The sequence below is a fragment of the Neophocaena asiaeorientalis genome, unplaced genomic scaffold (assembly GCF_003031525.2).
Source record: "Neophocaena asiaeorientalis asiaeorientalis breed wild unplaced genomic scaffold, Neophocaena_asiaeorientalis_V1.1 scaffold198, whole genome shotgun sequence".
Taxonomy (NCBI): domain Eukaryota; kingdom Metazoa; phylum Chordata; class Mammalia; order Artiodactyla; family Phocoenidae; genus Neophocaena; species Neophocaena asiaeorientalis.
In genome coordinates, this window is record NW_020175221.1 from 6,844,139 (window position 1) to 6,867,997 (window position 23,859).

General features: G+C 43.4%; 1 protein-coding gene across 3 annotated transcripts in view; it reads left to right on the forward strand.

The window, feature by feature from the left end:
- Nucleotides 1-23,859, forward strand: part of ANKRD55 (ankyrin repeat domain 55) — a 69,100-nt gene that overhangs the window by 24,474 nt on the left and 20,767 nt on the right. For all 3 annotated transcript variants that reach the window (XM_024765384.1, XM_024765382.1, XM_024765383.1), the window contains 2 exons: nt 8,319-8,447; nt 19,951-20,135. In XM_024765384.1, the coding sequence (XP_024621152.1) occupies nt 8,319-8,447; nt 19,951-20,135 (314 nt within the window). The remainder of the gene's footprint in view (nt 1-8,318; nt 8,448-19,950; nt 20,136-23,859) is intronic.

Here is a 23,859-nt window from a genome sequence, read left to right on the forward strand (position 1 = left end):
GTATTCCACAGATGCAGGGTACATCAAGTTGATAGTGGAGCTTTAATCCACTGTTTCTGAGGCTGCTGGGAGAGATTTCCCTTTCTCTCCTTTGTTCGCACAGTTCCTGGGGCTCAGCTTTGTATTTGGCCCTGCCTCTGCGTGTAGATCACCGGAGGGCGTCTATTCTCCGCTCAGACAGGACGGGGTTAAAGGAGCAGCTGACTCGGGGGCTCTGGCTCACTCAGGCCGGGGGAGGGAGGGGGTACGGAGTTCGGGGCGAGCCTGAGGCGGCAGAGGTTGGTGTGATGTTGCACCAGCCTGAGGGGCGCCGTGCATTCTCCCGGGGAAGTTGTCCCTGGATCCCAGGACCCTGGCAGTGGTGGGCTGCACAGGCTCCCCGGAAGGGAGGTGTGGATAGTGACCTGTGCTCTCACACAGGCTTCTTGGTGGCGGCAGCGTCTCATGCCCGTCTCTGGGGTCCGCGCTGGTAGCCGCAGCTTGCGCTCATCTCTGGAGCTCCTTTAAGCAGTGCTCTTAATCCCCTCTCCTCGCGCACCAGGAAACAAAGAGGGAAGAAAAAGTCTTTTGCCTCTTTGGCAGGTCCAGACTTTTCCCCGGACTCCCTCCCGGCTAGCTGTGGTGCACTAACCCCCTGCAGGCTGTGTTCACAGCGCCAACCCCAGTCCTCTCCCTGCGCTCCAACCGAAGCCTGAGCCTCAGCTCCCAGCCCCTGCCCACCCCGGCGGGTGAGCAGACAAGCCTCTCGGGCTGGTGCGTGCCAGTCGGCACCGATCCTCTGTGCGGGAATCTCTCCACTTTGCCCTCCGCACCTCTATTGCTGTGCTCTCTTCTGCGGCTCCGAAGCTTCCCCCCTCCGCCACCCACATGCTCTGCCCGCGAAGGGGCTTCGTAGTGTGTGGAAACCTTTCCTCCTTCACAGCTCCCTCTCTCTGGTACAGGTCCCATCCCTATCCTTTTGTCTCTGTTTATTCTTTTTTCTTTTGCCCTACCCAGGTACGTGGGCAGTTTCTTGCCTTTTGGGAGGTCTGAGGTCTTCTGCCAGCGTTCAGTAGGTGTTCTATAGGAGTTGTTCCACATGTAGATGTATTTCTGGTGTATCTGTGGGGAGGAAGGTGATCTCCGCATCTTACTCTTCCGCCATCTTCTCCCTCTCTCCTGCGTATCTATTTTATATATAGTAGTTTGTTAATCCTGTACCCCTGATTTGTCCCTCTCCCCCCACCCACTGGTAACCGAAAATTTGTTTTCTATATCTGTGAGTCTGTTTCTGTTTTGTATATACATTCTTTTCCATTATTTTTTAGATTCCACATATAAGTGATATCACATAGTATTTGTCTTTCTCTGCCTGACTTATTTCACTAAGTATAGTGTTCTGTAGGTTCATCCACATTGCTGCAAATGGCAATATTTCATTCTTTTTATGGCTGAGTAACATTCCATTGTGTGTGTGTGTATATATATATATATATAATATATATATATATACACACACCACATCATCTTAATCCAATCATCTATTGATGGGAACTTGGGTAGCTTCCATGTCTTGGCTGTTGTAAATAGTGCTACTATGAACATTGGGATGCATGTGTCATTTCAAATAAGTATTTTTTATGGATATATACCCAGGAATGGAACTGCTGGATCATATGGTAGTTCTATTTTTAGTTTTTTAAGGGACCTCCATACTGTTTTCCACAGTAGTTGCACCAGTTTACATTCCCACCAACATTGCGTGATGGTTCCCTATTTTTATTTTTAATATGCATGCCTGGTGGTTCTTCAAAACGACTGCATCAATTTATAGCTCCACCCATAGTGTAAAAAGGTGTTTATCACTGTTTTCCTATTGCTGGATTTTCTTGTTATTGTTTTAATTTGCATTTCCCTTATAGCTAGTGAGATCAAGCATAATTTCGTAGGTGCAATGGTCATTTTTAGATCTCCTGTGACTTGCCTGTTTAGATCCTTTGTCCATTCATCTGTTGTGTTACTTGTAATTTTCTTACAGATTCATAGGAGTTTATTTTATATTCTGAGCATTAATCCTTTGCTGTTGGATTGCAAATATTTTTTCATAGTCTGTTCCTTATTTTAGAACTGTTCATGATGTCTTTTCATGTACAGAAAATTTTAAATATGATATAATCAAAATGATCATTCTTGTCCATTGTTGCTTTTGCTTTTGGTATCTTTTTAAAGAAGGCCTTCCCTACCCCTAGGGACATAACTATGCTATGCTAAATTTTCTTTTACTTTGTTACAAGATTTTTTTTAATATATGGTTCCATTTCTGAACTCTTTGTTCTCATTTCAGTGATGTTTGTTTTTCCTGTTTCATTAACCACACTGCTTAGTTATAAAGTGACTTATTTAGAAGCTATTCACACTGTAAAGTTTAACACTGTGGGAAAGGCAAGATGGGTCAGATGGGTCAGATTGTCCTTTGTGCCTTTGTTCTTCTGGACCTCAGGGGAAATCACTGACAAAGAGAGAGGCTTGTCTGTTGCAGCTACAGAGAGTTAAGTTGCTAAATTCCTGGAACCTAACCTCTCCTGCTTTCATTTTAGCTTTGACACGAAGAGCACCCCATCAAGAGTGGCTATGAAATGTTGGCATCTGGGTTAGAACTTTGAATGCATTTATCCAGAAAAGCACTGTTATGCATGGTATTTAGGATAGATTGTTGATCCTATATTAAATGCACATTCTGATATAAGTAGATTTTTGTGAGTGGCTTGACAATCCAAACTTCCATTACAACAGCACTCTCAGAAAATAAATCCAAGTTGCAAAACCAGATGTGAATCTTTGGATATAGTTCTTAGCACTAAAATCCACTTACAACATTCCTAAGATACAAGCATAAGCAGAGACTGTGCACTATAAAGGCAAAATCAGTAGAAATAGTCCCGGACCCTAGAAATCTTTTTATTTTACAGTTGGCAAAAGGTAAAATAATAAAGCAAAAAAATTTTAATGAACGAGAATTTTTATCCTAAAAATGAACACCTTAACAAATGGAGTAGAGTCACTACTACTTAGAAGCCCTCACTTCCCTTTCTCCCCCAACCCTCCTTTCCCCATAATTTTCTAGGGGCAGTATTTTTTATCTGTGTCCCTAGAATCTAGTTCAGTAACTTGCACCTAGTAGAGTCCCCCCAAAAATACATGTTTAGATAAATACATTATTAAATTCAAGAAAAAGTCATATAATTTTATTTTATTGGTCTTTTCTCTCTTTGTTTTGTTGACCCAACTCAGTGACCCATTTTATTTACCAGGCTTGACTCCAGGTGACTTTTAGTTATTTTCAAAATCTCCTCTCAAAAAATTAAAATTTTATATGTTTCTAGATCTTCAAAAATGTACTGTAGATTCTAGGGCAGGGGTCCTTGTCCATTTTCATGACATGGACACATCTGGTATGTTGGGGAAGCCTATGGATCCCTTCTCAGAAAAATGTTTCAAATTACATAAAATAAAATATATAGAATTAAAAAAAATTATACTGAAAAACAGATATCAAACTATTTTAAAGAACAAATTTGCAATGTTAATATGCAAGCTTTTTTTGCTAATGCACTACTAATCTTTGTGATCTGTAATTGTAAGTTTTTTCCCAAATAAATTTGAAGAAAATGGCTTTCATTACAGCACTGCTAACGATCTAGGTTTTTTTAGAATCTTTTAAAGTACATCGTTTATTCCAATCGTTTGTACACAGAAGACCTATAACTTCTGTGAGAGGTAATCACAACATTAATAATGTGTGGATATTAAAATGTCAAACAGAGCCAAACTGGACTTCTGTGAAATTCTAGATCTTTCAGATGATCTAGAATTGTTTTGCTGATCTTTCAAACACCTGCTAAAATTCTGCTCCCAGTGCACCAAGGCGAGGGGTGAACCAAGCACCTAGCCACATCACACATTCTCTCTCTGTGTCTTTCAGCATCTGCAAGAGCTGGTCTAAAAGTGCAGTTCTGAAACATGAAAACTGCTAAGCACTTCATCAGATTTCTGCTTCATAAAACATAAAAGTTACAGTGGTTTTGGAAAAAAAGAAAAAAGTTCTGAGAAGCTAATAGGACTTGAAAGCCCTTAACTGAAATGTTGGTGGCACAGGCTCAAGGCACAGTATTACTCATCTGTACAAGAGTGTGTTCCAAAACAGCCCCGCTATGCACCCAGCAATCACCACACACAGTCCTATCAGCTATCTCGAGATGGAGCCTAAGTCAACCAAAACTTAACTTTTCCCTCCAAAACATTCTAGAGAGCTGTGTTCTTAAATGAATGTAAGTTACTCTTCACTGTTTGAGCCAATACTCCTTCTTTTTCAAGAAAGTGGAATTCTGCTGTTACAAGAGTCATCTGGGTGTTTGTTGTAATATATCCTCAGGTAGCTCCTAGATTTTCAGCCCTTAGATTCTTTGAAGGCCCAGTTGAGTCCTCAGTGACTCAATGAGGAGCCTCACAGTTTGGCCGCAGGTGGCTGGCTTGCGTTCGACAGACTCTAGTATCTTATACTCCCCATGAATTCAAGGAAGCCTGGATAACCTGCAATTCACTAATTAATTCTTCCTATGAACACTTCTTGAACACCTAATGTGTACTTGGGCATATCACAGTGAATGAGCCACAGCCTCTGCCTTTAAGTGCATCACAGCTAATCTTGGTCCCTATCACAGCTCAGTGCAAATGCCAATTGCCAAGCCTGAAGTCTGACCCTTAAATGGCCACCAGAGTCCTAACATAACACAACTAGGATGTGTTAGCTGTGTTAATAGAAGCTGAAGGAAGGAGGAGGCAGTTGTAGGAAAAAGTTCCTAAACAAAGTGTGTTGTGCAATACAAAGGGCTGTACTTGAGCTGATTCTAAAAGTTTTGGTTTTCATATTACTAAGAGGATGTATTTGTATTTCTCATTAGCCCAATTGAAAAAAATAGCAACAGGAAGTTTCCCTTGACTTGAGTGAATGTTTGAAACCTGTTTATATTGTAATATAAATATACAAATGTATATTATATAACATATTATTATTTAGAGAAGTAAAGGAGTGTTTCAAGTCTTGATTTGGGGCCACTCAGAGGATCAACAGTTATTATAACACTGATTCCAAATTGCAGGGTAGGGGAGGAGTGGGGGGAGAATATATATATTTCAATACCTTACAAAAATAAATATTTGCCAGCTGCACTTTTAGAAGAAAACTAGAGGTGATGCCAAACGAAACAAGTAATAGTAAAGGGTGGCAGCCCTGATGCTACTGAGAATCACCATTCTAGACAGTGAGAAGACCCCGAATCTAGCTAAAATCACAAGGAAAAAAACTGTCCAGCAGCCGAGCTCATTTCCAAAATTGAAAGTCTACTAGCTTGATGTGTGGAACGAGCATTTTCCTCCAGAGTTGGAGAGACCTGGATTTGAATCCCACCTTTGCCTTGTACCCAGTCAGTGGCCTTAGGGAAGTTATTGGGCTGGCCAAAACGTTCATTTGGGTTTGTCCGTAGCCCGAACGGACTTTTTGGCCAACCCACTATTTAACCTGTGTTTCAGTTTCCTCACCTGTAAAATGGGTCTAAAAATGCCTATCTCTTAGGATTGTTGTAAAGATTCAGTGAAGTGAATAAAGTTCTTGGCACCAAGTAGGTATATGAAAAATGGTAGTGCCCCTCCCCACCATTTACCATAGCATGCAGGAGGTGGGGAGGGTTGTTTTGTTTTGTTTTTTCTAGCAGTGGGTTGGGGAGGGGTGGTTGTTGTTTTAAGAGAATAACTCTTAAAGCCTAGAAGCTATATTTAGGAGACAAGGATTACCAGTGCATAATGACAGTTTAATTCACAATTTCACACTGAATTCTCATATTGCTAAATCTATATCTCTGCATATAGTGATTTCCATCTACCTCATTTGGAGCGCTCATCAAGAATTCTAACAAGTTTCAATTGAACAATTGGTAACAATGATCGTATCAGACAAGTTCATTTTCTATAAAGAAGTCATGTTCTGTCTTTCTTCTTTGAATGATTTTAGAAAGCAAAGCCAAATTTTGCAAAAGCAAAAAATTCAATCAAGAACAGTAAGAAGTCACTCAGTCATTTAATAAGCCTTTGCTTAGTATCCGCAATGTGCCTGGCACTGTTCTAGGCTCCAGGGATTCAGACAGGCAGACAAGGGCCCTGCCTTCTTGGAGCTTAACACCCCAGTGACTTCAAAATTGTCTCCAATGTCTTTAACCCTGGATACAGGTGGCACTTCATAAGGAAGCCAATGATTCTGAAGCACATGGGACTCAGCACTGGGAATAATCCTTGCACAGTAAAAAGAATCTGATTCCCTGGAGTCCAGATGTCTAATTCCGGTGGGTCAAATTAAAAAATGAAGAGGACCCATTGAAATGCTTTGAGCTATTCTGAACCCAAAGTAACATTCAGCTGTTGGAATAAGAACAAGACATTCCACTGTTTTTAGACCAGCATTCTTTTCCATATGGAACCAATTTCTTGAAATATCCTTAAGAGTATCTGGAGGCTCAGTGTTATGTGAAATTTGAAAGCAGACCATAATGTAATGATTTAGAATATGGAACTGGTCAAGGGGGTTTAACATTCTAATCTCACAGCCCCACAAACATCACACCCTAGATTCAGCTCGATCATAGACTTGTAAACTTCCCTAGGGCTTAGCTTCCTCTTCCACAAAATGGGAAGGACAGTGGCACCTGTCAGAGTTGGCCAACTGCTATAGCAAACAATTCAAAATCTCAGTGGCCTGACATAATAAAAGCTTAATTCCTGCTTGCTTCATAGCCCAGTGCTGGTTGATGAGGTGACCCTGTCCTCCCTCATCAGTCAGGGTCCTGAGTTGATTAATCACATGATTCCAGCACATTCTTGAGCCTTGTCCTCCTCCACATTCCATTGTCAGGTGAGGAGAAGAAAATATGTCAAAGACAACATAGGTTTTGTTTTCTAGACAGACCTTGGAGGGGTAGGGGCTTCCATCCTTCCATCCTTTCTGTCCACACTGCAATGTTCAGGACTCAGTCTCGTGGCTACATGTATCTGCTGGGAGGCTGGGGAGTGTAGACTGACTATGTACCCTGGAGGGAGAGGAAGTAGAGTTTGGTGAGCACATAGTGGACTTCACCACAATGCTAAATCCAAAAAGCTGTTTGGAGGATTAAGTGAGATGATATACATAAGAACTCATAAAGATCTCTAGATCAATACATATTAATTCTGGAATAATATTAGTTCTGCACTCCTAGCTAGGCTGAGGCCCATCTTCTCCACTCAGCTCATCTTGGATGAGCAGAGAAGGGCAAGGCGGTGACATTATCTTTATGTTACCTGCAGAGACAGCTCCAAAAAGAGAAAGCTACCTACGTCCTCTGCTCCCTTTACCAGGCATCTTAATCTAGAACCATTTTAGATACATTTCATATTATTGAGAGCCATCGTCAAGGAGAAGAGGCCATCTTTTCATAGTACACTCCCAAATAATACTGGTTCTTTTTGGCAAATGTTTCCCAGAAAAGCTTATCTTATTATTAAATGATGCCTATAGTGTGTGACCTTAAGCTCTGAAAGAAGGTGGGATTCACCAGATTGACTCATCCAGATCTGTTCTTCAAGCTGCCACAGAGTGATTTCTTCTAAACAGTGTAAATCAGATCATGTCAACATCTGCTTAAAATCCCCCACTGTCTTTCTATTGAGTTTAGAATAAAATCCAAAGGCCTTATGAAGGGTATTCCCCATCCCACGCTCCCAGGATCAGCCCTGCCTCTCTCCAACCTCATCTCACATCTTTCTCCTCCTCTCCCTATTCATTCATTCTTTCATTCATTCATTCAACAGCTGTTTATTTAGCCTTGGTTCAGTCCCTGGGGATACCGTAGTAAAATAGACAGGCTTACGGGTCCAGCCACTTCGCAGCATGTGGGATCTTCCCGGACTGGGGCACGAACTCTCAACCACTTTGTAGCATTCAACAATCTGGGAAATCCTTTTGATTGTTTGTGTGCATTTATTTATTATCTATCTTCCTCTACCACAGTGTAATTCCCACGAGGACAGGATCTTATTTATCTCATTCACTGTAGTATCCTTAACACCTGTTTGCCTGGCACCAAGTAGAAGCCCAATAAGTATCTGTTGAATGAATGGCTCAAGGAACAAATGAACTGACAGGCGGCAACCAGCACATCTGGTGACGCCCTCAGGCCTGAGGAGAAAGTGTGCTCCGTTTTCCTTCTTGATATCCTGTGCTCATCTGTGTCCCTCTGATTGTGGTTTTGTAGGGAATGACACCACTCCACTGGGCAACTTTCCACAACCGGCCTCAACACACCCAAATGCTGCTGAAGAAGGGGGCAGACCCCACCCTTGTGGATAAAGACTTTAAAACGGCTCTCCACTGGGCTGTGCAGGTGAGAAGTTAGCCAGTGAGCTTGTCTCAAGTATAAATGGTGTAAAGCAATGTTAACAATTCTGAGTATGTCAGACCTGAAAGATGGAATTTTCAAAGGTACAGTCCCAGCACTGATGTGGACTTTATATGTACAACAGAGCAAGTAAGATACATGCTGCCCTCTTCCCTTCATTCATATCCAGAGCAGCAACAGCAAACCTGTCACTTTGGAGGATTTGGGTACATCAGTTGCTGAGAAGAAATCCTGCCAAGGTAAAGAGGGGGAGGAGTTACAGAATATCACCCACCTCGGCTGTTACACGCACACACACACACACACACACACACACACACACACCCCTCTCTCACTCTCTCTTTCTCCATCTCAATGATTGCTGCTGGCTCACAGTGTACCAGGATAACCCTTCCAAGAATTATTAGGAAAGTCCCTTCAAAGTCTTTGGACCATGACTCTCTTCTTCCTTCCAAATCCTTTGAAGCAGAGGTGACCCTGAACAATGGTACTCTGACCAGTGAGAATTATGGCTCATAACCCTACCTCACTATCCCAAAAGGGAGTCTGTATCAGTACACATGACCAGAGAAATAGAAATCTACAGTCCAAGGCGGGGAAAACTGGGACTTCCTGGTGGTCCAGTGGTTAAGACTCCACCTTCCAATGCGGCGGGTATGGGTTTGATCCCTGGTCTGGGGTTCCACATGCTGTGCGGTGCAGTGCAGCCAAAAATTTAAAAAAACCACAAAACCCAAAGAGGGGAAAACTGAGACTAAGGTGAAAGAGTGACCATAGCTAACATTTATTGAAGTGTCTTCTAAGGAAATCATTCAAAGGGAATGATTAACTAAGAGTTACCTATTCTGTCCTTGAGAGGAGAGCGATACTATGCATCCTTTCAACAAACTTGCTAGCCCATTCTGTCTTTTCATGCCTAACCTAGGCATCCCCACTGTTTATTTCTATCAGCCCAATAAGGGCACCCTTGCTGAACTGCTGCCAGGATCCCTGTGATTCTGCACGCCCTGATGGTGGTTTCACTCAGGTGTTTTCACATGCCACACACAGCAGAGAAGGGCACCTGGCACTTTCAGGGTTGACATGTGTGCCTGAGATAAGGGCAAAACAGAAGTGATTTGGAAACTAGTCTGTTTTTGTTCCTACAAATTTGGCTTCAGTTACCCTGTAGCAGGGCCAGCCCTGCAAAACTGTGAAGTGAACAAAGCATGTTTTTGTCATCCTCACCTGCCCTTAGCACCCTCCTCCATACTTTCAGTATCTAATCAGCTGCCCTCATGCCAGTCCCTGCCCAGAGCCCAGTCCTCTGGCTGGTCAGGGGTCACCATTGGAGCAGTGGCCCCAGGGCAGCCTGGCTGGGCAGCCAAGATGTATCGTTGGCTCTCAACTAAGGTGAGAGTGGTATCAGAATCAAGCATTTTCTGTATATTCACTCCCATCGCCCCTGTTTTCTGATTTCACAGATCTGGGATGGGGCTCATGCGTGTGCATTTTGAAAAATCTCCCCGGGTAATTCTGACTGATATGCCTCCTCTGCTCCACCTTCCTCTCCCACAGCCAGTTTAGAGCTGCTGCTTGGGAGATGGCTTTGCAGTCGAATCATCAGCAGTGCGTGTAAAACAACAGGTTCCCAGACCCCACTCCAGACCCCTTCTGAGTTGGGCTCTTCATGGGTGGGAACCCTTGTTTTGATCCTCCAAGAGGCAACTTGGCAAAATCCAAAGAAAAATGTGCTCAACTCAGAAGATCTGAGTTTGCATTAACAGACCTGGCTTTGTTCTGGAAAGAGTCACCTAAACCTGCTTGGCTTAACTGTAGGTGTATCTTTGGGGCATGAATGAGACCATGCACATGACAGTGATGTGTAATATTCTTTGTAATTGGAATAGATTATCATTTTTATGATGGCTCCCAATTTCCTCCATGAAAGCTTAGTTATCATACCCTCATCTACATACTGTATTCTTTCTCTCTACTAAATGTTACAGCTTTTAACCTGCTACATTGATTTCAGTCCTGTCTGCACATTAGAATCATCTGAAGAGCTTTTAGGCAATACTGATACCCAAGCCCCACACCCTTAGTTTTTCAGTCAGTTTGTCTGGGGTGGAGCCTGGGTGTCAGTAATTTTTAAAGTTTTCCCTTCCTCCAGGAGATTGTAATGTCCACCTGGGGTTGAAAACCACTGTGATAAATGAATTCGTATTAATGGGTTCTAAAACCTTAGCTACTCCTACCTAAGATATTTACGTTTTGACCATGATTTTGTATAATAAGCATAATGCCTCACACATTTATATTCTCAATAGCTTAATAAATATTTCATGAGAAAAAAAAATTTCATGAGCACCTATTCTGCATCTGGCATTGTGGGGGGAAAGATTTAGAAGACAGGTTCCTTCTAGGACCCCTACAGTTGTATGTAATATTGCATGTTCTTATGTGTGAGGATGTTAGCATACAATTTTCTGAGGAAGGTGTTCAGTTTCTTCAATGAGGATCTGTAACTACCCCCCGCCCTCGCCAAAAGGTTAAGAATCACACTCTGGAGGAACTGTACACCGTCTCCCTCCCTGCGGTTAGCAGTAAAATTCAGAAGTGGTGTGTTCTGCCCTTTATTCTGCGAAGAAGACTGAGGGTAATTCCAAATGTCAGCTGCACCGGGATTATACTTGCCACCGTTAGCCTTCTTCTTCATTTATAACTCAGGGCCAGCACTGTGTTCCTCATAAAGTTTTTCCACATAAATGAGTCTATTTCCCATTGTCATTAATTCCTTTCACTGAACTTCCTGCTTTTCTCTTCAACTATATGAGACCATATTTAAAGCTATAGCACTTTGAACTAATAAAGCTTCTGTATTTGATCCAGGCAACCAAAGCAGTAAAGATTTGAAACATTGGGCCCAAAAAGTAAACTAAGTTTCACTTCAGCCCCCATTTCTTGGGTCCCTTGGTAGCTGGTGGTGCCCTCCTGTGGGCCCATTGCCCTTGTTCACCTCCCCCATCTGCCCAGGAGACCAGATTGCATGGCTCTCTCTGGGCTAACACTGAGCAGAACTCTGTCCCTATCTGCATCCAGTCTCCCTTGATGGAATCTCAGCCCTTCGGGGCATGTTCTTGCCTATCTGTGATGACACTAGCTTATCAGGACTCTACACAGGTATCTCTCGGACTCATCTTCCTCTCACTCCTCAACACTGCAGAAATTTAGTCATTAATCTTTTTCTCATTCTCCTTTTCTCAGAAAGCCCATCGGTTCCTAAGGCTTCAACTATCATTCTACTCAGAATTTCCTCAGATCAAAATCCAGCTCTGACCTCTCTCTTGAACGTTAAACTCACATTTCCAGCTCTACCAGGCATCTTCCCATAATTTCCCATGGACACGTCAAACTCAGCATGTTCAAACTGAATCCATGCTCTCTCCTTCCCGTCACATTCCCATCCACCGGTAGCCCAAGCCAAAGGCCATCATGTGGCCCATGGACACTGCTTCCTTATCATCCTTCATGTGTAATTGGTTATTGGCCAATTGGTGTATTGGTGTATTGTAATTGGCCCCAGCAGGGAACAACCCACTCAGATGGGATTATTTGAGCATAGATTCATAAAGAGGCTATTTACACACAACAGCAGGTTGCCATTAGGGCATCTGGGAGGGCATGGGAGGCAGTGGTTACTAAGACACAGCAAAAGCTGTAGCTGTAGGAAAGGGCCTAGGATGGAAACTGTAGACTTTGATGGAACAGTCAAACTGTGGCCTAGCAGGGAGGGAACTGGAGGATAAATGCCCCAATCACTCTTTCCTCCTACATCCATCTCCTGTCAGTACCACTCACTGGCCGATCCCAACCAGAAGCCAAAGGGCAAAGGGGCCCATTTGATGCAATTCATACATGCTAAAGGATGAAAAGCAGGATTAAAAAAGATGGAGAGTTAACCGGGAAGAACAAATGGAGACAATTTAGTACACCTACCATCAGTGCCTTAGATCAAGCTTCCCCTGTCTCCCACCTGAACAGTTTCAGTATCTGTATTCCTACTTTCAGCCCTTTCCTTCTCCAATCTATTCTCACATTGCACCAAGTGCTCTTTCTACAAATCACAAAGGAATGTACTAACATAACTGTTACTACAACAAAACAATTATGGTCACTGCTGGTTCTTGGCTCAAAAACCTTCACCAAGTGCCATTTTCTGGTAAAAAACAAACTCCGTGACTTGCACTTACTGCCATGAACAAGCTCTCTGCAACCCACCCCACTCCCTGCCCTTTCCTCTTCAAGCCATATAGGCTTTACTCCAACCATACTAGAATATTAATAATCTCCTCAGTACATCGTAAAGATTCATCCTGTCTTCCCCCTGGTCATGCGCTTCCCTTTTGGTGAAATACTTCTTTCTTCTTGCACTCCCTGCATCATCCCTTCTAACTGCAGAATTTATACTTGTTCTTCCTTATTTCTCAAGGCCCAACTAAGTTCACCCTCTTTGTTGAGCTCCCTTTCAGAATTTTTCCCTCCGTCTAGCACTTCCTTACTTCTATTACTGGTGTTACAATCAGTGGGGTGCCTATGTCTCCTCTTCTAGACTGTGTGCTTAAGGGCAGTGTGCCTTACTCATCCAGATGTCTCAAGATCCAGAACAGATCTTTGTGAATCTTTGTGAACACCAAAAAGGTGTTCACTGAATTCAGTTCAATAAGCTTATCCATCCCAAGCCAGTGGGAATAGTGGCTTATTGGATTCTTTTTGTGAAATACCATTTTCAGCTTAACAAAAACTTCTAGGAATGCAATACCTTAGTGTTTTTTTTTTTTTTTTTGGCTGCATTGGGTCTTTGTTGCTGCGTGTGGGCTTTCTCTAGTTGTGGCAAGCGGGGGATACTCTTCGTTGTGGTGCACATGCTTCTCGTTGTGGTGACTTCTCTTGCTGCAGAGCACGGGATCTAGGCACATGGGCTTCAGTAGTTGTGGTGCACAGGCTCGGGAGTTGTGGCTCGCGGGCTCTAGAGCACAGGCTCAGTAGTTGTGGCTCATGGGCTTAGTTGTTCTGCCGCGTGTGGGATCTTCCCAGACCAGGGATCAAACCTGTGTCCCCTGCATTGGCAGTTGCCTTAACCAGTGCACCACCAGGGAAGTCCATGTGCCTTAGTCCATGTGGCTTAGTATCAAGGAGTTTTTTCTAATGATAGGAATTCTAGGATAGATATGATGGCAGGTCAGTGAGAAGGGCAAGTATCTACTGCCCCTCAAATCTCACCTCTAGCTCCTTCCTCCTAAACCTAGAAAATGTGTTTATCTGGAATCTTCCTCAGCAGTACTTTTCTTTCAGTGCATTTTTCAAGGGAGGTTAGAAAGAAAAGAACTGCAGTAATATAAAACTATTTCATGTTTGTTCATTCAGTATGTGGTTAAGGAAATTATACACATACACATACCCTTGGAGCTCTTGAATATAACCATCAACCCCAGTGCCTGAGACTGATTTGGTCCAGCATGGAATCCTCCTCCTTCCCGTGGTGGCCAAGATCTGTGGTCAACTGTTTGAACTGTATCAAAGTCCTGTAAGTATACTTTAAATATATTCAGAGTGCCAAAGGCTAATTACAAATGTCATAGACCAGGGGATCCGGTTCATAGATGGAAGAGCCTTAGAACTGGAAAGGACCACACAAGTCATTTAGTCCAACCCCTCAGTTCACAGGTGGTGAAACTAGTGCACAGGGAGGTTATCATTACCCAAACACACCCCACGCCCACAGAGACTCAGGCCACACAACTCCCAGTGCTTGATAAGAGGAAAACTACAAAGCCACATAAGCCCAGAGTAAACAAAGAGAAAGTCAAATTTATGAAATCAACCCCATTACCCTGGGAGCAAAGACTGAGCTGTCTTGAAGGGTAGCCTAAGTTAAAGTGGCCTGCATGTGTCAGCTCCCCAGTGCTTGGTTGCAGAGAAGAAGGGGATGAGGTAGACAGAGAAGAGACAGGAACTCACCTAGGAGTAAACACAAGTGAGGAAAGAAGCGAAAAGAGAGTGAAAGGTGGGAGATAGTGAGAAAAAGAAAGGGAAGCTAAGAAAAGGATGAGTAAAATTCTATTTCGTTTGGCTTTGCCCATAGTTGGTAAGGCTTGTTTTTATTTATTTATTTATGCATTGTTCAGCAAATATTTGTTATGAGTTACTCTTTGCTAGACTCCATTTCAGCAGAAAGATTTCCAGTCATAGGTGTGGCAAGGGCAATGCAGAGATGTCCTAGAGACTGTCACCTTGCCAGACAGCTAGAAGCAGAAGCTAGACGCTGTCTACACACTAACACAGCAGGGAAGGAGGTTTCATGGGGAGCTTTTCCATATTAGTCATTAGAGCACCTGTGAAATGAAGTAGTTCAGCAACTGAGGGTCACCGTGCCTCACTGCCCATCCCCCCATTTCTAACTTCCACTAGCTCTCCAGGAGAGTCAGCCCCAGGCTTTGGGATACAGCAGCCTCTGGAGTCAGGCCAAGCAGAAAGCCTGGGTCCAAAGGGGCTAACCATGAAGATGGTCCTGACTCCAAGCCAGGATATTGGGCCCCTTTGTCCTCTAGTTAGCCCCAAACCCTCAACTCTCAAGTGTTCACGCTATACAAACTAGTAAAACTTCCCCTCCAGCTCCATTCCAGTCTAACACATCTGGCTCCAGCTGAACTTATGGGCCAGTGTTCTCATAGCACAAAACCACCCAGCCCTTTAAAAGGGCCATGTGACCTAAAACCCTTACGTCTGCTTTGTACAGTCACTGTCATGCGACAAACAGACCCCTACCTCCAAGAGAAGGATGGAGATTGGAGTTCCCTCCCTGAAGAACCCACCATAGAATTAATGCCGCCAACACGTTAGCAAATAAACAACTAGTCCTGAATCTTGCGTTAAGACTCCTTGGGAGATCACCTAGAATAAAAAGAGTCTACAATCGGGACTTCCCTGGTGGCGCAGTGGTTAAGAATCCGCCTACCAATGCAGGGGACACAGGTTCGAGCCCTGGTCCGGGAAGATCCCACCTGCCACAGAGCAACTAAGCCCGTGCGCCACAACTACCTGAGCCTGAGCTCTACAGCCTGCAAGCCACAACTACTGAGCCCACGTGCCACAAGTACTGAAGCCCGCACGCCTAGAGCCCATGCTCCACTGCAGTGAGAAGCCCGCTCACCGCAACTAGAGAAAGCCCAATGGGTGCAGCAACGAAGACCCAACGCAGCCAAAAATAGATAAATAAATGAATAAGAGTCTACGATCAAGATACTGGAATCTTGTTTTTTATCAGTCTCCTACAGCAAAATTCCTGTACATTAATTCAACTTTCTTCCTGGCAAGGCTTCTTGCGAATTCCCCTCCCTCATGAGGTATAAAGAGAAATGACTAGGACTCGGTAGTTCCCAGCAGTTTTCAGAGTACATGAAGGCACCTTATGGATTACCCATGGACAAAAAGAATAAAAATGCAGCAAAAATAAGTAAATCCACAATCTCATTTGGCCACCCAATGTAGATTTCTAGAGCTCCATACTATCTATACAATATTCTTCCCCTGTTGAATGATATTCCCACCAAACAGAAACCCACTCTCCATTCTTCCTAAGGGCCCTTCTGGGCAGCATCCCATTTCTTCTCTCCTGGTGCTTCCTGGTGTCTGTGACCAAGGCTTCCCAGGCCTGGAGACTCCCTTTGACTGACACTCAGCCCATTTTGCCAAGAAGGGAATGCTGTTACCAGGAGACCACTGAGCCAGGGACTCAGCTCACAAACTAATACTCTCCAGGGCTCTCTCAAATTCTTGTGAGGGTGCGCCGTGGCAACCCTCCTAGGAAAGGTTTTTAAAGCACCTAATGTTGGAAGAAGGTCTCAGTTGGCAAGGCGCACTTCATTGCTACTGATGTTGCTGATCCCAACAGCAGTTTTCACTTAAATTCCTCCCATATGAACATGCAGGATCAAATAAATAGACCGTACTTTTAACTGGAGACAAAATGGTGTAGTGGTGAAATACAAGGGCTCTGCAGACAGTCAGTCCTGGCTTTGCCACCTCTTGGCTGTGACAGTGGGCAGCTTAATCCCTCTGTGCCTCCAATTTCTCCTCTACAATATGGGATGATACGAGTACCTACCTCATGAAGTTGTAGTCAGGATTAAATGAGTTAGAACGTGGAAATGCAGTGCTGGGCACAGAACGTTCACTCGGTAAACATTGCTATCACCATTACTCCTGGGAGGATATTCTTCCAAAGGAAAAAAAAAAAGGCAATGACAATGTTGTAAGTAAGGGCCAGGTTTAGAGACAAAGGAATTGTCTGGAAGATTCAGGACAAAAGGCATTGTGGAGGAAAAGTGTAAGGGGGTGGAATTTCTCTTATCCAGAAAAGCCATGTAAGACTCCAGCTTGCAAGGGAAATGCTGTCTGGGACTGTCTGGTCAGGAACTCAGAAGAGGCCCACTGAGATGTGCTGGGCCGCAGCCTCTATCTCAGCTGGCTGCTTCCAGAATGGCTCCTCTGTGGGTCAGGCAAGGAGAGGGGAAGACAGTGTGTAAGAAGTAAGTTTTGTTTTTTCCATCTGTGCTTGACACTCCATCCCACACAGAAGGAGAACCGTGACAGAGTGTTTTGCTGTTTGAATCACTGTGGCAACCTGAATTCCTTTGCTCTTCCAGGAAACCATAAACAAAATCAATTCATTGAGCGGACACTCTTTTTTGCTTCTGTTTTCCTTCTCCAATGGCTAGTGCTTCTTAAAAGGGGAGAGGGGTCTCTTGATTGTTTTAAATATACCGTATTTCAGACCCCTCAAAATATGTTTACGTAACATCAGGTGAAAGAACCTTAGAAAAGCTGGTAAAGCAGGCATGAAAGCTTACATGTGTTCACTGTAGCCACCTTTTGATGACAGGCATGCCATAGAACTAAAGTCATTGATCTGAATTATTTAAGTCATTGTGAGACAAAGGAAGAATGGAGGGAGAAAGAGGATGTAAGGGGGAAGGTGAGAAGGAAAAAAGGAAAAAGGTTGCAGGCAGGACCCACTTTATGGGTGTGTGACCAGTAAAGCCACAGATGCCCCACACTCAGCAGGGAGCTCTGTGCTCCACGTATAATGCTCTGTGGCCATCTGAAAATTCTCAGTAATTCTGTCGTTGAATCTGTGTTTTGTATGTTAAGTCTAATAGGACACTGGAGCCTCAGCTCACACAGTCCCACCTCCCTGCTGCCCTGGGACAGATGCTCAGGCCCCAGCTCCTCAGTCCCCTGGCAGGGGTCTGGGCACAGACTCAGGGAGGGTCAGGATTGAGCATGTACTGAGTTGCAAGATGGGGCCCTAGGCACCTGTGAGGGTTTGCAGTCACCGTGAGCATGCCCAGCCCAAGGGAGTGTGACACTAAATAGCAAATAAAAATCGCAATGACAGGTCCAGAGAGACACCATAGAAGAAGGGAATACATTATTCCTCTGCCATGTGAGCAGGGGGCTCCACATTTCCCCTGGGCCCCACAAATTATGTAGCTGGCCCTGGTTGTAACATTTAAAACCCACTCAGCACTCTTGCTGGGGCTCACAGTTGAGAGCTTTGAGTGCCCTGAGCCTTTGGTCCTGCAAGAGGTTGCAGAACTTGTATCAGCTGCGGTCCCCTGATACAGTGGGAGCACACTCGAGGGTTCACTGTGATGGTTCCCTGTGAAGCCACGCTGAGTAACGGGATATCCGGAGAGTCCTCAGTGCAAACAGGGAGAGGGGAGGGAAAGGAAGAGGAAAAGCAAAAATGAAAGGGTGCTGTTCCACAGAATTGTGCAAACTGACTCAGAGGTTCTAAAAGACAGCCCTGGGGTCAAATAAACTGGGATAATAAAGTGGGAGGAATGCCAAAAGAAATGTTACATGGGAAAATTTATTAGGAGGTGGCTGTGGAATAGCACTTGGAATGTATTAGAATTGCAGCTTTAAAAAAGTTCAACACTCTCAGCTGATTCACTTTGTTATAAAGCAGAAACTAACACACCATTGTAAAGCAATTATACTCCAATAAAGATGCTAAAAAAAAAAGATGTTCAACACTCTTTCTGCCCAGGACCCTGAGCCTGGCACGTGACCTGGCTCCTGGCCCCCAGAACTAGAGCGTGTCTCTGCCGTTTCTGTAACCTGCCCCTCACGCCTCCTAGAGACCTCCGTTCTTCCCGTAAGACTTGCTGCGTGGAGATGCAGTGTCTCTATAGATTCACTGAGAAAATTAAAATGCTGATGAATTATTTGGACTGTTTTATGATCTTTACACAGATATCAGGAGAAATCTGAAAGATAAGACTTTTCCACTGTGTGACATAAAACTAGAACTCACTGGCCATTGAGGATTTATTGTCATCTAAAATTGCAAATGCTTATGCAGTGTTTTTTGTATTTTTCAGTCCAATGAAAGGTAACATGCACAGCATTTACTTACTCATTTGTTTAAGCTGAAGAGATGTAGGACACTCTCAAGAAAGAGCTGGTGACTTTTAAGGCTGGGACAGGTTACTAAAAAGAGTGTAGAATAGCCTCCCTTCAAAGATAAGATAAGGGCTTCCCTGGTGGTGCAGTGGTTGAGAATCCGCCTGCCAATGCAGGGGACATGGGTTCGATCCCTGGCCCTGGAAGGTCCCACATGCCACAGAGCAACTAAGCCCGTGCGCCACGACTACTGAAGCCTGTGCGCCCTAGAGACCGTACTCTGCAACAAGATAAGCCACTGCAATGAGAAGCCCGTGCGCTGCACTGCAAGGAAGAGTAGCCCCCGCTCACGGAAACTAGAGAAAGCCCATTCACGGCAATGAAGACCCACAGAGCCAAAAAAAAAAAAATGATAAGATAAAAACTTATTATACACCTACACAGAAAGAGGAACCCAGTTTAGATGGTTGCCTAAAATTCTTTCCTTTTCATACTTATTTGTTTTTATTTCTTTTTATCGATTAGCTACTAAATTATGACCCACTTCTTTTCACAAAGGATTTTTGACAATTAGATTACATGCAATTTATAGCAATTTGACCATTACCAGATCATTCTGATCATCATTATGTCACTAGTCAGTACTCATCATAGTCATTTTGTTAACATTAAAATTAACTCTGCCAGCTTCTCAGGGGTTAACCTCTACAGCAAGTGGGGGAAACAAAATGAATATATTTAATGAGGAAGTCATCTAGGTGGCCCACCCATTGTGCTAGCTCTGATGTCAGTCAATTACACCTGTATTTAAGTCCTCCTTAGTTCACTGATTATGGAAGACAATTTGGCTCTTACAGGAGACAAAAATCCCTGCAGTGACTTGAGACAAGTGGAAATTTGTTTGTGGGTTTGATAAAATGAATTTTTTGTTGTTGTTGTTTTGAATTTTTTTGCTTTGAATTTTTATCTTAATTTGCATAGACAGGGAAGAGCACTGGATTGTACCTAATGAGCGTTTTCTGACTCTGTTTTCTAGAGTGGAAATAGAATTCTGTGTTCCATCATTCTGAGCCATCACCAGGGTCCGTCCATAATCAACTACGACGATGAGAGTGGGAAGACGTGTGTGCACATCGCCGCAGCAGCAGGTTTCAGTGACATCATCAACGAGCTGGCAAGATTCCCTGAGTGCAACCTGCAGGCTCTGGATGTGGATGACAGGTATCCATGGCAACTCAGAAATGTGGGGAACTACCAGTCATCTTTTCCAAATTTTAATCTCAAAATAAAGAAGATGTTTAAGGAGTTATCCTGTATGACTATAGCCTTACTGCCAGTAATATTTATACATGTGCTTGTGACAATGAAAGCTGCTCTATTTTAGTCAGGGCAGGAAAAATCATTGTTATGAAGAGAAACGCCATGACTGTACAGTACTGTCAGACTTTCCACTTTTTGCTAACCGTTCTCAGTGTTCTCAGAAGGCCTTCTGTATATCAGCTTCCTGCTATAGGCGCTTTTTGTTTTTAACAGTGTCTTAATTCTTTTCCTTTGTTCCTGGATTATGTCATAAAGTCAACAAGCTCTTGTTACCCAGAGAAGAGCATAATAGAGGCTTTGTGTTCAGAACTAGATGTGACCTTATCAGGGTTCTGCTTTGGGTTTCTTCAGTAATTAAAGATGTATTTGCATAGAAAAGGAAGCTGAGTCCAGAAAGGTAAAGAGACTTGCCTCAGAGGTATTTAGCAACTAAATGAAGACTTGTACCCTTGACTTCTAAACAGAGCTTTTTACCTACATGCCCTTCATCCATAATCAACTATTAGAACTTTTCAATTACTATGTGTATCTAACCTTTCTTTCAGTTAGGCATAGACTCAATGGAAATATAAGAATAATATAACAACAAATAAGACTATTGAAAATGAGTATAAGGCTTGTACACTACGTATAGTTTTGTTTACCTTTTCTATTGAAGTGCAAATCTAGCCACCTACTTATCATGATTTTAGATGCCCCAAGAAGCACTTCCTACTTCCTGATATCTGAAATCCTTATAACACAGGGGGAAAAAATTCTTGGGTTCCAGTAAGTCTCAGAAGCTGGAGATGGTTAACATGATGACTTTAATTAAAATTAAGGTATAAATCATTGAAAGTAGACCTTTTCCTAAGAGCAGATGTTGAACTTGAGCAGGTAAGAGAGTAATAGGACTTAGTTACATGAGGAGAAAAGGTGAATGATCCAAAAAGAGAAGAAAAGAACACATCTAGGAAAAGAGGGCTAGAAAACAGTTTGCCTACTTCAGAATACTTGTAGAACCAGCTCTGAATAGAGTAGTTCCCACTTTGCATTATCACATGCTTAGCAGAGAAAATTTAGTTCCCCCAGCCTCAGGGAAGAAAGAAAAACCAAGGGCAGAAAGAAAATGCAAAAGATTGGGTCCTACAAGGGTTCAAAGTGAAGTAAAATCTCGAGAAAGGTCTAGTTCCTGCTCCAAAGTTCAGCTCATGTGTTGCATGCACTAATCAAATCCTGCTCTTCATTTTGTTTCAGTTTCTGCATCCTGCATTGTGTAGCTGTGCCTTCACATTGAAACTGTAAGCTTGTATTAGTATAGAATTTTTCAAATTTTTCATAGGTTTAAGTACTTAACGCATTTGCAACAATTGTGACTTTGCTTTCCTTCTTTTTTTTTTCCCCCAGTGGAGAGACAGTTTTTGAGGAAAGAGAAGAAAAATAAGGCAATGATTTAAAAAAAAACACAAACGAGGATGAGGGAAAATATGGGGAAACTAGTCCTCCTAGATATTAAAACACATCATAAATCTATGACATTTAAAACACGGTGGAGGGCTTCCCTGGTGGCGCAGTGGTTGAGAGTCCGCCTGCCGATGCAGGGGACACGGGTTCGTGCCCCGGTCCGGGAAGATCCCACATGCGGCAGAGCGGCTGGGCCCGTGAGCCATGGCCGCTGAGCCTGCGCGTCCGGAGCCTGTGCTCCGCGACGGGAGAGGCCACAACAGTGAGAGGCCCGCGTACCGGAAAAAAAATTAAAAAAAAAAAAAAAAAAAAAAAAAACACGGTGGTACTAGCCTAAGATTGATGGCACAGAACACATAACTCATAAATAGCCTATGTAGCTTAAATGTCCCAAATTTCGTCAGTCTATGAGGTCATACTTTCCTTTAGTACCCAAGTCATTTATTTTCAGGAGGGAGAGTCTTTTATCAAACTCTCCTACCTACACATATCTGGGAATTATCTAGAGAATGTTTGCATGTTCCATAAATCGTTCCTTGGCTTCTGACACTCCAGCCAACACTGCTTTCTTGTACCCATCATCTCCTGCCCTTCAGAGACCACCTCATCGCCCACTGCTTGTCTCTGATGAATTTCTTCTGAATCATGGGCCCTGATTCTCCAGCTCCTCACTGTGCTAGCTGAGTCCAGTCTGCTATGTTTGTAGGACTATCCTGAAGCTTAGAGATAAGAAAGGAACTACAGCTTAGATAACCTGAAACTGGATGCTACATATTGCCCACGAAGGCTCTATGTGTATTAGTTAGAAGTTATCTATGCTTCTCCTGTTTCTCTGCAAAATAATATTTTTCCCTGTGTCCTTCTGGACTTCTTCCATGTTGATGGCCAGAAGAATTAAAACAGTCACTCTTAGCAATTGTTGTGAAGGAGTATTTCACAATGCTCCAGAGAGAATTGTCACGTGTTGGTAAACCTGACTGCATTGATATCCAGCCCTCCATCTACTGAATTTATGGGCAATATATTCTCTAAGCAGGAAGGCATAATATGGCTGATGCCTCATCTTGTTTCATAATAAATATTGTTTGGAGTCCTCACTCACACAGAATGGAATGAATCATATCTGCTACATGTTCAAATAGGCAGTGTGATTGATGACTGTGTTGAAAAAATATACGCTCCTATTAAGGGTTCTCAAATTTCTGCCCATATCATAACATGAGGAAAAGGATGCTTGATTGACAGAGGACACGATTTACCATGGGGACTGTGGTCGCACTGTGGACATGGCTACTCTCCAAATACTAAGACCCAAGCCCCTTCACAGATGCCCGGCCCGCAGGCTGCCTCCATGTCTGAGAGACCTCTTGGCTCTCCCAGGGGTGGCCTTCTGCCAGCGGTCAAGCCCCAGAGTAAAGCCAAGAAGAGGCCTTCCATGCCCTCCTTTCCTGCCTCAGGACTGATCCTTTCCCAGAGTGACAGGAAGAGTAGCCACTCTCTTCACAGGAAACCCCATTCACAGGCATGTCCTCTTTCACTGTGCCCCTCCTTAGCCTCCCAGGGTCCCACTGCCCAGGCACACCACACAGACATCCCCCACCACCCATTTCCCAGCATCTCTGCCAAGGAAGCAAGGTTTGGGTCCCCTTTGCTCTTGGGTCCAGTGGTCCTTTATGTTCTTATCACCTTCTTGTCCCATCTGCCTTGATAGTTCTTTCTACAGCTGGGCAGCTAATTTACTCCAAATCTGCTCTCAGTTCTGGGCTTGGCTTTTGGAAGCAGAAAGACACTGACTATTTCTCTTATCCACCCTGCTATATCCCTCCCCTGAGGTTGAGCATAAAATCAACCATATCCTTAAATGAGGAAAGAGGAAGGGTAGAAAAGTAACTATATACGTCAGGATCTCAAAATATGATCCCACTGCACTAATAAATGGTGTTGAGAAAAGTTGGCTATGTAACTGGAAAAATGGTCAGACTGGCTCCAGGCCTCACCACACATATCAAAATACACATACAGACACACGTGCAGTTTTTTTTTCAATCCAGATAAATCTAGAAGAAAATATTGGTTTCCTTTTTATTTACATTCAGTAAAATTTACTTTTTTTTGATGTGTAGTTTTATGAATTTTAACACATGCATAGATTCATGTTACCATCACAAGCAAGATTCAAGAC